This window comes from Papilio xuthus, unplaced genomic scaffold, assembly GCF_000836235.2.
Source record: "Papilio xuthus unplaced genomic scaffold, Pxut_1.1 DF828142.1, whole genome shotgun sequence".
NCBI lineage: Eukaryota > Metazoa > Arthropoda > Insecta > Lepidoptera > Papilionidae > Papilio > Papilio xuthus.
This window is the reverse complement of record NW_013530507.1, coordinates 3,624,369-3,637,687: the sequence shown is the minus strand read 5'-3', so window position 1 is coordinate 3,637,687 and position 13,319 is coordinate 3,624,369. Positions and strand designations below refer to the sequence as shown.

The 13,319-nt window shown below is 33.7% G+C and overlaps 1 protein-coding gene across 2 annotated transcripts in view; it reads right to left on the bottom strand.

The window, feature by feature from the left end:
• The window catches only part of LOC106114432 (A disintegrin and metalloproteinase with thrombospondin motifs 7), a 95,809-nt gene that overhangs the window by 35,526 nt on the left and 46,964 nt on the right, over positions 1 to 13,319 (bottom strand). For both annotated transcript variants that reach the window (XM_013307649.1, XM_013307650.1), the window contains exons 5-7: positions 8,138 to 8,270; positions 5,778 to 5,880; positions 5,545 to 5,675 (exon numbers count right to left, since the gene is read on the bottom strand). In XM_013307649.1, coding sequence (XP_013163103.1) covers positions 5,545 to 5,675; positions 5,778 to 5,880; positions 8,138 to 8,270 — 367 coding nt within the window. The remainder of the gene's footprint in view (positions 1 to 5,544; positions 5,676 to 5,777; positions 5,881 to 8,137; positions 8,271 to 13,319) is intronic.

Here is a 13,319-nt window from a genome sequence, read left to right as displayed (position 1 = left end):
TCAGATACGTTTAGTTACTTAATTTATCACCTGACTAAATACTATCTTGGTTAGTACAAGGAGTGTTGTTGAAAGACGTTATAACTATATTATTGTCGTCTCGCTTATTCTCTTTGAACAAATCGGTTTGCCATGGAAACCCATTATTATGGATTACTCAAAACAAGAAACCGATAAAATTTAATAATACAATGAATCATGAAAATGACTCAATGAGAGACGCTGAATCAAGTATTACAATTTTTGGTACCATGACAGTCAACTAATCGTGGTTTTCTGAGACTAAATTCCGTTTAAAACATATCATCTCTGTTTTGTAATAATGATAGGGATGGCTATATGTTTTATGCTGAGATTTTAGTGTCAGAAACCCATGGTAAATTTTGTAAAGGAGTGAATCTATTGATCAATTATAGTTATAATATATATATATATAACATCCATGTTAACCCTATCTAAAGATATCAAGTGATCGAAAGATATTATGTGTTTCTCAAGATACTTGCCATTTTGATATTTAGCGACAAATAAACTTATTACCGTGTATACTTAAAACGTTACAAAATTATGAAATCTTAATTTCAAGTACCTCAAGAGAGCTATAATTTTAAACTCCAGCGTTTGATATTAGAACAGGGGCGTGGTGAGGAAATCTGGTACATTCGCAATCACTTTTATCTCAGTATTTGACGAGTAGACAAATTATACAGCGGTTCAGTTGTTTTTAGCACATTTTCTAAGTCCGCGATACTTAATTGGGTACTGGCGACTTTCACAAGGAAATCGTTGCTAATCAGCTGATATGACATTATTTAAGACTAGCTATACACGATCCATAATTCAAAAGTTGCAATCGAATAATAACGTTTAAAGGTACGTGTCCATTGGCCCGCGCCGGACGCACCGCGCACACGGCTCGAAACGGACTTTGCTTTATATGATTTTACATAGAGCTACGTGCATTATTCGCATCGAAAGACGGCATTTATCAACAAGCAATCTGTAGCTTGCCGTGTGTGCGGAGCGTCCGGCATTGGCAATGGACGCGTTTCTAAAGTAAACTAAAATCTGTTGTTGATCGTGCGCGAGGTCGTCCGCCGCGGGCCAATGGGCAAGAACCTTTATATTGCGGATTTGTAGCAGTTGATCTTTCGATTAATCGATAGGATATAAACCCATGTCAATTATTGCACGTAATTGCTGCATATTGTACTATAGTATGTGATAGCGCATCTGTGTTGTATAAATAATTATTATACATCCATGTTTATAGATTTACAGGGTGTATATTTTGTCTTGGCATTTTGTTATTTGAAACATGCTGTATGAAAGTTTATATCGGCAATGTACTTCGTATTAACCCTCTTTACTGTGTATATTGTTACAATTTAATTGGCTTAATTATAAGCCACAATAAATGTAAACAGCTTTAATAATACTTCTACATAATCTATTTGTCTTATTCACAGTTGAAATTAAGAAAATCGTAATATTAAAATACATTATATAATAATGATTCATACTTTGATTCACGAACATTGCGACAAACGTCAATATTGTGTGCAAAATCATCAAGACTTACTCTTAAATAAAAGCCAGATAGAATTATATGTTAAAGAAAACAGACGTACAATCAAAATACAGTAGCGCAATGCCAACGTATTGGTAATAACCAGGCGATAGAAAACGACCAACACGATTTCAGTACATCAAGCGACAGGGTGCCGACTTGTCATTATTGTACAATTAATTTGTCGCCCGTTCCAGAGTAAACACAGCTGCGTACTGTTATTACACATTCGAACATCGCTACGATCTTAAGTCCCGTTCGATATCCAATGACGCTTACCGTCCGCTCTCTCACAAGGATCCCAGCAAATAGCAGCTTTCGATGTGACAGCAATGATATGTTATCGCTGCACAAATGTATCATATTTACGAGATAGCGTTGTCGTATTATTGAGATTTGTGGCAGTTTCACAGCTGAGCGAGACGTTCCTTGGTAATAATTATTGCAATATTTGTATCTAAGTGTGTCAATTATTTTCTGGGCCACTTGAATTTCTCTTCACTTGTTCTACGAATTACCAAACAATTTTAACTTATTCTATGAAACCGTTAGATGAGACAAAAACTATCATATTAATTAAGAAAAACCTGTCTGATAGAGTTCGTCTATTAATTCTTAACATAAATTGCTCATTTTATGTTTAATTGCCGTTTCATTTTGATGGGAAGTACGAATTTAGATTAAACCACTTTGGAATACTTTTAATATATTTTATTGGATAGTAGATATTTTTTAATGTTTTAGGAAATTAAAACTCAGCTACTTTTTGCATATATTGCAAGTTAAACTAGTTGTTTATTATGTGTTTTTATGTTCTTTTGCCTTTCTTTGATTTTTATGGGAGAGCTTGCTTATGTTAAACATTATTGGCATCGATTTATATACAAAAGGATGTGTTCAATTTAAAATTATAAAGCAAAGCTCAAAATTACAGTTTTATATACATGAGAATAAACGTAGAATTAAAGCAAAATATTTTTACGCAATTCAATTACAGTGATTGTAAAAAGATTAAAGTATATTAGGTATTTTTGAATGATCTAAAAAAAATATTATTATCTGAAATACTAGCTGTCGTCCGCGACTCCGTCCGCGCGGGATTAAAAAACTTAATTAGCAGCCTGTATTCCAGACTATGTTCTATGTGCATGCCAAATTTCATCGAGATCCCTTCAGCCGTTCTGGATATAACTTTAAACAAACACCCATCAATCTAAACATTTACATTTATAATATTAGTTAGAAGTAAGACTAAGATTAAAAGTTACTAATACTTAGTACTTAATGTGTATTTCCGGTTAGTTACTGCATGTCTATTAGCCGTCCCATCTCATCGGCCATCTGCAGCCCATTACCCAAGTCTGCGTGCAAAGGCGCTAGTTATTTGTGCTATCACATGCTGTTAGCTATTATGATCGACTGATATGGTGGATGGAATTTATTTTGTAAGATACGCACGACACGATTCTCGTTTCGTGATTCGAATTATTACTTTTATTTTATTTATTGCGTCTCTTGTATTTATGCTTTTAATTGTTTAACATGCTTGTTCCGCTCGGAATAACAAACTTTAATAACCTATGTGGTCTTCCAGACTATGTTATACATCTGTGCAAAATTTCATCAAGATCTGTTGAGCCGTGCCCGAGTCACCTTCAAACAAATATCCAACCAACCATCTAAGCAACCATCTAATAGTATATGTGCAAAAAAAATCATCAAGATCCATTATGCCGTTCCGGAGACACCTTCAAACAAACATCCATCCATCGAAACATTCGCATTTATAATATTAAGTAAGATTTCAGATTAGGCTAGAATCTAAAATGAAAGAATTATTACTATTTTAATCCTAATTCCAATAGATAATAAAGCAAAAGTCGCAAGTCTTACCAAACTGGAATCTACCATAACCAAATAATACGTGAGTGGGTTATGGATAAACATAATTCAGCGTTTTGTCGTCAGACTGTGAATCTTATACTTCCCTTCCTTATACAAAGATACGAAAAATATTGTCGTTATACTTCATAAATGTTAGTTACTAATAGAAACCGACCTTTACATAAGTCACCATACTTTCGCATTTGCCTTCTTGTACTCTAAAATCAAAATCTTTGAAACAATCTTTGTGTGTTTAAACATAAATATAAGTTTCCTATTGACTAATAAACAGCAAATATATCACAATCAGAAGTTGATTTTATTTCCTAACGTACAATTTTCGCGGTATTTTCATTGTAAATAACAATAATAGGCAATTCGGGACCAAATAGCTTTGAAATTGGATCGATGGCAAGGCTCGGCAATCTATAGCGATTACTGTCAAAGGCTTCAGTACCGTTATGCCTCACGGCCCGGTCTCAGAAACCTTTCATCTCAATAATATTAAATTAGAACAACAATAAACGGAATACGCAATACGATAAATCTACCAACTACATAAATCATTGCTAGAGACGGACGTTTAGCTTCCTAGATGTTATATACAATGGAAATGGTCTCACTGCCGCACTCAAAATCTATAATTGGCCACTAAGGAAGACCTTTAGTATGCACTTCTCATACTAAATCTACAGTAAGTGTGATTACTTAACGAGTTTTGGTGCGGCAGTAACTCCGATAGGTCAATTACAATGTTCTTCCAGCAGAACATAACTTGAAGATGAAAATAGAATTATTCAAAATTTTGTGAGACATTATAGTATGGGGTGAGTGGGACTGGTATTATTTCTCGGACGCGGCCCGTCGCTTACTCCTGATGGGCCCTCGATGGGCTCGATACTAGTCGGTGCCGCCACCGGAAGAATATACGTGAGTGTTTAGCCGTTTTATATAAGTTTATGGAAATAGAACTTTCAAATTATTGTTGATTGGACCAAAGAAAATGAAATTGAACCATCGGTCTAAAACACATCTTTTATATGGTCAAAATAGGTATAATTTTATAAGAGTTCTGATATGTTTCCATTAATTCCCTAGAAAAACAAAATAACTTATAACCCCTATAAATATGAATTCCCCTTCTTACTATCAAATAGTTCCTATACGCCATTTAAGTGTTTGGAGTTCGTAACTAGCATACTACTTGCAATTTGTTATGATGGATCACAGCTTAGAACGGCCGACACTGACGCGTTGTCAGAAGTAAGTTGTACACCCCAGGCGCTTAACTTATGGTTTTGTACTATTGCATACGAATACATATGAATATTATGTCTTTATCTATAAAAAGATGTTGAATATATAATAAAATTAATTTTCATTGTGTTTTCATCAAGAATTACTAAAACTTGAGAATTAACTTTAACTTATTTTTTTTTTAAATAGATAACGTTATATGATATTAAAATAGAAAGAAAACAACTGAACAAAACTCTCTCATGACAAGATTTAGAATTTGCATGTGATTTCTATGCGTTTATTTATTCTTAAGAACATAGGAAAGTTGACCTACAACTGGCAAATGCTTATTTTCAACTCAAATTGTTTTTTGAGTACTATATTGTACTTACAAAAATTACTAAGTGTCAATACTAGGCCCAAAGAATGGTTTAATTTTAATATCCAACCTATTTATTGTTAAATGAAATCTACTTATATGGAAATTTGGTATTTAGCAACGGTGGCGATTATGAAACAAACTCCAACATAGATTTTCCAACTCCAATCTACATTCAATAGTAAATTTTGTATAAAGCCAGATACATTATCGACACGACCAAGAAAACGGTAAATCCTTAATTAGTATCTCGTGTTTAGGTGTCGATACGATTAACAAATTTGCCTAAACGGGTATACATCAAGGAAATTTATTAAACACCTTTTATGCGAGCTCAACATTATTACTCAAGTAGCCATAAATGAGTTGTAATTCCGCTATGCGCCGCTAGATGGCGCTGTAATAAAATTCCAGCAGATTCGTTAGCATAAATTCTCGCGTTGTAAATTATGTTTATTGAATTATTACTCACCTTACAGCTTCCTTGCACGCAAATTGCTCTGAATCCCGGCTTAGTGCAGGGCGTACCGTCAGCTACAAGCGCTAATGAGGCATAGAACTGCTGACCACGAGGTCTACAGTTGAGAATGCAAGGAGCATTACCTGTAAAACACCTTCTATTTAATAAAAAAGAAATAGTCAAGAATAATTTTAACGTTTAATGTATTGTGTATGGGGGTGGCAGAGAGCTGATGCTTGACATACCATCGACATAAGGCACCCAGGTGTAGAAGCGACCGCGGAAGGGCCTGCGATCGTATACCGCACACTGCTCGGCTCTCGAGTCCCGCTTGCTGCCAGGACATGGCTGTATAGAGAAACATAAAATTCCACAATTACATTGATACCTTCGTAACTAAGGAATTGTCATCATTAATTTGGAGTCTCTCGAAGTCACTTTTAATTAAAATTTGGTAACTATCAGATTCATTAGTAGTGTTTGTATGAAGAAATACAAAGATGAAAAATACAAAAAATACAAAAAAAAATTAAGAGTATTAACTGTGGGTTTCTAACATTAATATCTCTATATAAATTGTATAGTCAACCGTGTCTTACATCTTTGACAAAACAGAGGTAACAATTTAATTTTAAAAGGGGATTTTTAGGACTCAGAAATCTACGATAAATGAACCATATCACGTTAGCATACTGTCATACCATAATTCCTCAATTTATAACTCTTATTATAATCTTCTAAAGGTTATACAGTATATGTAAACAAAGTTTGTCGTAGTAATATGTAAATACAATGTTTTGTGCCAGTTCCCTTTGACTTTATGTTATAGCTTTCACTTAATAGCAGTGTCAGAATTACTTATCTGATGACAGATTAAGAGCGTTCACGTGTATGTCATAGTTTATCTATTTAAATCTTAAAACAAGCTATTGTTTGATATACATGAGTTTCTTTTCATTACTTTTATGTTCAAGTTATCAGTATTTCGATAACCCTTGGTTATTGTGGATTCAGTCATTTTATGGTGACTAAAAGAGTCACTTAGTGTAGATTTCTCAGACTAAATCTATACTGAGGGACTCCCTTGTGATAATTAAAGGACTCTATCTTAGACTATATATAAAATGGTAATATTTATTGCATAGGTGATGGATGTTTGTGCGAATGCATCTCCAGAACGGCTGAACGGATCCGGCTAAAATTTGGCATAGACTTAGAACATAGTCTGGAGAGCGTAGGTTACTAAATAAGTTTTTTTTTTAATTTAGCGTGGACGTACTCGCAGGCGACAGCTAGTTTAACTATATTTTTGGCTTGTAATTAAAAGATTACGCGAAAGGAAATTGTTTCGATTTCGTATGTAAAACAATTGCAAAGTTATAAAAGTAAGTCGTTAAATCTACGCCACAAATTATACGAGTAACATTTCTTGTGTTGATAATTTTATATAAACGTTTAAATAAATATTAAATCTAAAGATGGAATTTAAACGACAAGTTTTATTTGGTTCGGACAGGACATTTATATGGTGCCCAGTTTACTGACTCGACTGGTATGCTGTGAATTTAAATTGGTCACTATAATTAATTACCATTCTTGATTTTGCAGGCGTATTTAATTCACGCGTTTTAAAAATCAGTAGGCGTTTGACAATATAACAAATTAATGTTTAGTTTTTTAAGACAAAAGATAGCGTGATAAGCGACTTATTGGGTGGTCTCGTTTCCTTAATACGATGGTTTGGACTTTGGAGATATTGTGAGATAGTGGTGTTATTAAAGATTTGGATTTGTGGTGAGACAGAAGAGAAACAGTGGTAGAGCCCGCTTTAACATCTTCGCACGTATCGGCCCGGCTCGCCCGGTAAATACCACGACCGCACAGAAGACAGGCGTGAAGTGCAAGCAATTCCGCGTTTCGTCTGATGAGTGTGCGTCCCGGAGGCCTAATTTAGTCCTCTTTCCCTTCCCATCCTTTTCTTTATGAGGAGGAAATATTTTCATTGTGTGCATTCTCTCCTCCGTCGATTAAAGGTAGGCAACGCTTATGCAATTGCGTATGTCTATGGGCAACGGTCACTTCGCTATTTCAGCGATTTCAGGTGGCCGCTCGCTCGTTTGCATTTCATATATAAAAAAAAACACACTGTGATAGCCTGAATGACGTCACTGGTGAGAACGAATCATTTAACGCCCTTGGATATTCTTGTGCATAATTGTATAATAAAAGAAAAAATGTCATGTTATGACGTCATATTATGTTAAATTGGTTAGTGATTTGCAATTTTATTTATGACCAAAATCTAAATACTTACAAAAGTTAAAAACTTATGAATCTAATGATAACCATAAATACATTTGAAATGGTTGATTCTTATCTTCCGCTTTTTATGTAAATTAAATTTTGAGAAGAAACATATTTTAATGTTATATGTAAAGCCGACAAAGCAAAGCCAAAGGTTTTAACATTTCAGAAATGACAATAAAAAATGCGTGATTTTCTGTGAATGACCCCTATCATTTTCTCGATACGCTCCGTGCGGTCGGCACATTACGTTCGAGTGAGTAACGAGTCGTAATGACAGTAAATAGGATGCAATTCTCACCGCGGTGTTGCACTCGTGGTAGCGGCGCCCCAGGCCCGCACAGTCCGGTTCCGGTCTTGTGATGATGTTCCTAGACCGCCGGACGAAATCAACACTTCTCGTAAGCTTTCTTCTTTTCCTGCTGCGACGCCATCTGAAATGATAAGAGATTTATTTTAGTAGGGAACGGAAAACATCTTATTAATATTATAGATGCGAATGCTTAGATGGATGGATGTGTGTTTGATGGTATATCCAGAAAGGCTCAATGTAATCGTTAAATTTGGTATAAATGCTTCTAATTTTTTTTTTTCTAATTCAACGCGGGCGCAGAGACGGAGACAACTTTTTTTTAAGACAACAGGGCAAACGAGAAGTGGTAATACAAACAAAGTGATCATAGCCCGGCGCCACCAGAGAAATCGCTGATGCATTATTTTCTTCCTTTTAGTCGAGTGCGATTGCTATACCTAATCTATGAGTACAAAATGAAAGTCACACTCGGCCGGAGTCACGTATTAAGCGGAAAAGTGGAAAAGGGGCCTTACTGTACTAATATTATAAAGATGAAAGATTTGTTTGTTTGTTTGCATTGAATAGATTTCGAAATTACTAAACCAATTTAAAAAAAAAACTCTTTCACTGCTGACTGTTGCTGACTAGCTGCACTATCCCCTGGTGAGATAGGGTAGATTTTTTATTAGATTATTTTTATTCCGCGCGGACGAAGTCAAAGGCAATTGTTATATCAAGTTATTTCCTTAGTGATTGTAAGGCAATTATAGATAAATAAATGATTAAAATTTGGTTATTTTTGTAAGGACTGTTAATATTTTTATATGGAGCCGCTTGGATGCTTTTATTAAGTCATTAATTGTAATGTTAGTAATAAATTTGACACATATTGGGGTATTATATTAACATATAAGAGCTTGACTTATGCCTGATATAGAGATAAGATTTAAATCTTAATGTGACACAACTAGTTTAAATATATGTAAAAACAGTATATTTATGATATCGCATCTTGTAACGGAAATGAAAGTTGCCAAATGAAAATCATTTTATTTAAAATAGTTTTTATATTTTATAATATAAATAAATATTTATTACCTTATAATTTTGTGTATAGACCAGACGACCAAATATCAGAACTGTACAACAAAATATCTTGCTAAACTACCCTTTGTATAGAAAACAAATTAGAAGACTCTTCATTAGTACAATGTTTTTTTTGCTAACTCCTATATCTTGTTTTAAATCCGTCAAATTGATTCTACCACTACCACATTCTGTTAAGTGTCTTATATTCTAATAGAATGCAATGCAAAACTGCCTTTATCTACAGCGATTAAATTGTTCTGCATGTCATATGTTTCCATTACAAGTACTGGTACCAAAACAATTGTCATTGCATATCCATGACCCAGATGCTGATGTTTCTATCTGTACCTTCATTTCGTGCAAAATGTATTGGGTTTAATTACGATGTACTTCGTCATGTTAAATGCATTTTTGAATCTGGCTATATAGGTAATGTAGGTAGGTCGACTTATTTTTATTATTCCCGCACAAGTGGGTTATATTCTAAGAGTACGATCGGGCGCAGGGCCACGGGAGCCTTGTGTGAATTGGCAGAGTTCTTAGTGGGTAGTCCACGGAATTTGTATGGAATGAGTTACAGTTTATAATTTCGCGTTCGGTTCAACCACGACGCGTCTATAGTGCGGTTACAGGAAGCGATGAATCGGGTGCATCAAGAGGTCAGCATCGCTGTCGCCTAAAGACTATTTGACTCGATTTTACACCGACAGAGTGACCAGGCACCTGCAAACGATAAACGGGGCATCGAGTTGGTGAGTGTCAATTCATCTATTTACAAAATTACGTTACAGTCTACAGGTAGACATTATATATGTAGAAATAAATATTATCTGACTTTTATCACTCATCAATAACTACAAGATTCTTGCAGTATCATTATACCAACATTATACGGTGATTTACTGTGGTGGGCCGATTTCACCGTGTCAGTGGCAGTCAGCACGGTGGCCGACTGATTGCCGCTTGTGTCGGATACGATTGACGTTGAATGTCATGACTGACATCGACTGACCCGTACCACACTGACGTTCGTTTTGTCATTGACTGACCCGCGTATTGAATGTCTCTATTAGGATACACTCTCATCCTTATAACATGAATGTAAAGGATAATTCTAACTTGATTTATTATTGTTGATATTTTTATTACATTGAATCGTGATTGAGTAATCGTAATATGAAGTACGAAACAACGTACACTTTACCATAAATAATATTTTTAGTATTTCTTTGTTTCAAATTAAAAAAAATAAACTATTAAGACGTTTAATTTATAAATAACAGAGCATTTACATTTGTGATGAAATTATTTTTAATTTAAATCTAAGATGAAAAGTCATTCGACTAATCAGTCAATTAAGACGATAATAAATTCATTTCTTCATAAAGCAATTATAAATACTTCTAAAAAGAAAACTAACCTACCTTAATAACACATTACGTATGCGTAAAATAAAAACTAGAATACACATGCATTTCTGCAGTATCACGCAATCAAGAGTATTAAAGGTGATCAAGTTATCCATAGGTTCATATTTGTGTTCAAGCTCATATCAAAGTAATCGTATTGTTTCCCTTCGTCTTTATGCCAGTGATACACTCCACGGGAAGCCACACATTCGTCTTTTGTTTAATAATTAAAATGTTTGAAAGTGTAATATCATTGCATCTCATAAGTCTCCTACAGTGATTATTTAATTATTATGTTAACTTTGTATAAATAAGATGCATTATTTAATTCTTTGTAACGTAATATGTGACTACACTAACATTGGCCGAGGTTTAGGTGAAGCTAAGCTTAAGCCCGGTGAAACTGTATACGCTTAAGGCAACTGTGGTCTAGTCAATCACAAAAATCGAGATTTCAGTTATAGTTGCCTAAATTCAGCATGAATTACCTATCATCTTGATCTATTGTAGGCTAAACGACATAAAATTTCCAGAGCACTAAAGGCCTAGTTCAACTAAATTAGTTTAACCCATTTACTTGGAAGAAGCATGTTTAGTCTTAGTTCTGAATCGTATATATCCATAGTGTTAAAGCCATCTACCAACTGCCTTATTAGTTAATCAAACGTTCAACGCTCGTATTTTGAATGCGTTCCAAAACAAAACGTTGTAATAATTCTTCATATCAGGCATCAGTGACAATGACATTGATTTGTGTGTCTCGAATGATATTTAAATAAGCGCCAAGGATTTGCGTTTCATTTGATATGTACTCGTACGTACACGTCACGCGAAACTAAGACATATAACATTACAGAAATTTTATCTGTAGGAAGAATTAACCGATGCTAGTCATTTGTTTTTATTTATTTGACATTTATCTTATATCTTTAAATGCGCAATTCTTGTTCAATTTTTTTATATTATACACCACATTTTTACTTTAATTTTTTTCTAGTATAGTATACATTTTTTATACATCGTTCATATTTCTTTTTTACATGTGGACTAGTTGTCCAATATCATTCTGTGCTTGCCAACCTTCTTCTTTTTGAATCGTATAATAAAATAAAAAGAAATATTGCAGCGTTTTTTTCTACATGACATAAATGTAACTACTAAACAGGATCATAATATTATGTAATTTACTGGGGCTTAAGGTTGTATGAATGCGGCATGTACGTATTCCAATTTATTATACGTATTTCCAATTATTACCTGTCGAACATATTAATTGGTCTCTTTAATAACAATAAAATATGATATTTATTCCAACGATACGTTTCTTTGGGTATTTAATAAACTTCTTTTATAATCTTCTCACATATTTAAATGCTAGCCGATTGGACGGCACCATATCGACACATCGAGAATGAAATCTTCTCCAAATTATTATATATAAAGTTATTTAAGATATTTTATGTTGTATGTTAAGATATATAATGGATGATTGTTAGAATGTATCTTCAGAACGGCTAAACTGATATCGCTAAAATTTGTCATACATGTAGAGCATAGTATGGTAGAACTCATAGGCTATCTATTAAGTTTATTTTAATTCTTCGCAGACGGAAATGCGGGCAAAAACTAGTAAGAAATATAAACAAAATAAATAATATGATTATGCAAAATGTATGGCAGAAGGTCTATAAGATTCTAATACTCTGTTTTTTCAATAACTGGGATAATGTTAAAATGTTTTTGTTTAAGTATTTCGACAGTGGAAACTCACAGTAAGATACAAAGATATTAACGGTTAGTTACACATCAAAAATCGTGCACGAAAACATCTGACTTGAAAATGGATCGTGACTAAAGCTGCCAGCTCTACTTGGGAAGGTCAGTTTGCGGTAAACGGTAAACATCTTAGTCGTAAATCAAAATCATTGTTAACAAATATAAATAAATGATAAATTATTTAATAATTAATTTGTAAAATTAATCTTACAATAGTAATTGAGATAATTTTTTAAAAAAAAATATTAGCAGTTTTTTTTTTGTAAATTTACTAATATTTCTTTTACCATTCCAACTAAGCTTTAGGCTTGTGCTAGGATATGGTTTACGACAATAGTCGAATGTCGGGAATCATAGGCCCGAGCTCGCAATTGGAAACCCTTACCCTTAACCATTAGGGTATTGACGCTTAATTGGTTTAAAAGGTTTGAGATATCGAGTTGTATCATACAAAAGTTCAAAGATATGTGTGAAGTCAACCAACCGGCACTGGGCTAGTGTGATTTACTATGGACCATAGATTACTTTTACAACTTGTATGTGATTCCGAGAGACAGTTCCAAATTAAAATTGAATATGAATTTTCTATAAATTTTTAAGAGCTAGGAAACTAAGAACATGCAACAAAGAGTAACCGATATTGACTAATTAAAACCTTAAATCTGCAAGGATTAATTAATCGAAGGGTTGGCAGTTCATAAATACATTAGAAAGAAAAAAAATAAAAAAATATCATTAGCTATAAAAGTACCCAGTTTACAATTAAAGACGATCATTAGTGACCATTTAAAACTGACAAAGTTTAAAAGGGTCGTAATTAATTATAAATAACCATACATAATTCTGTCAGTGAGGTCAAGGCTCTACTAATTAAAAGATATTTACAACAAAAAGCGTCAATTGACTTAATTATC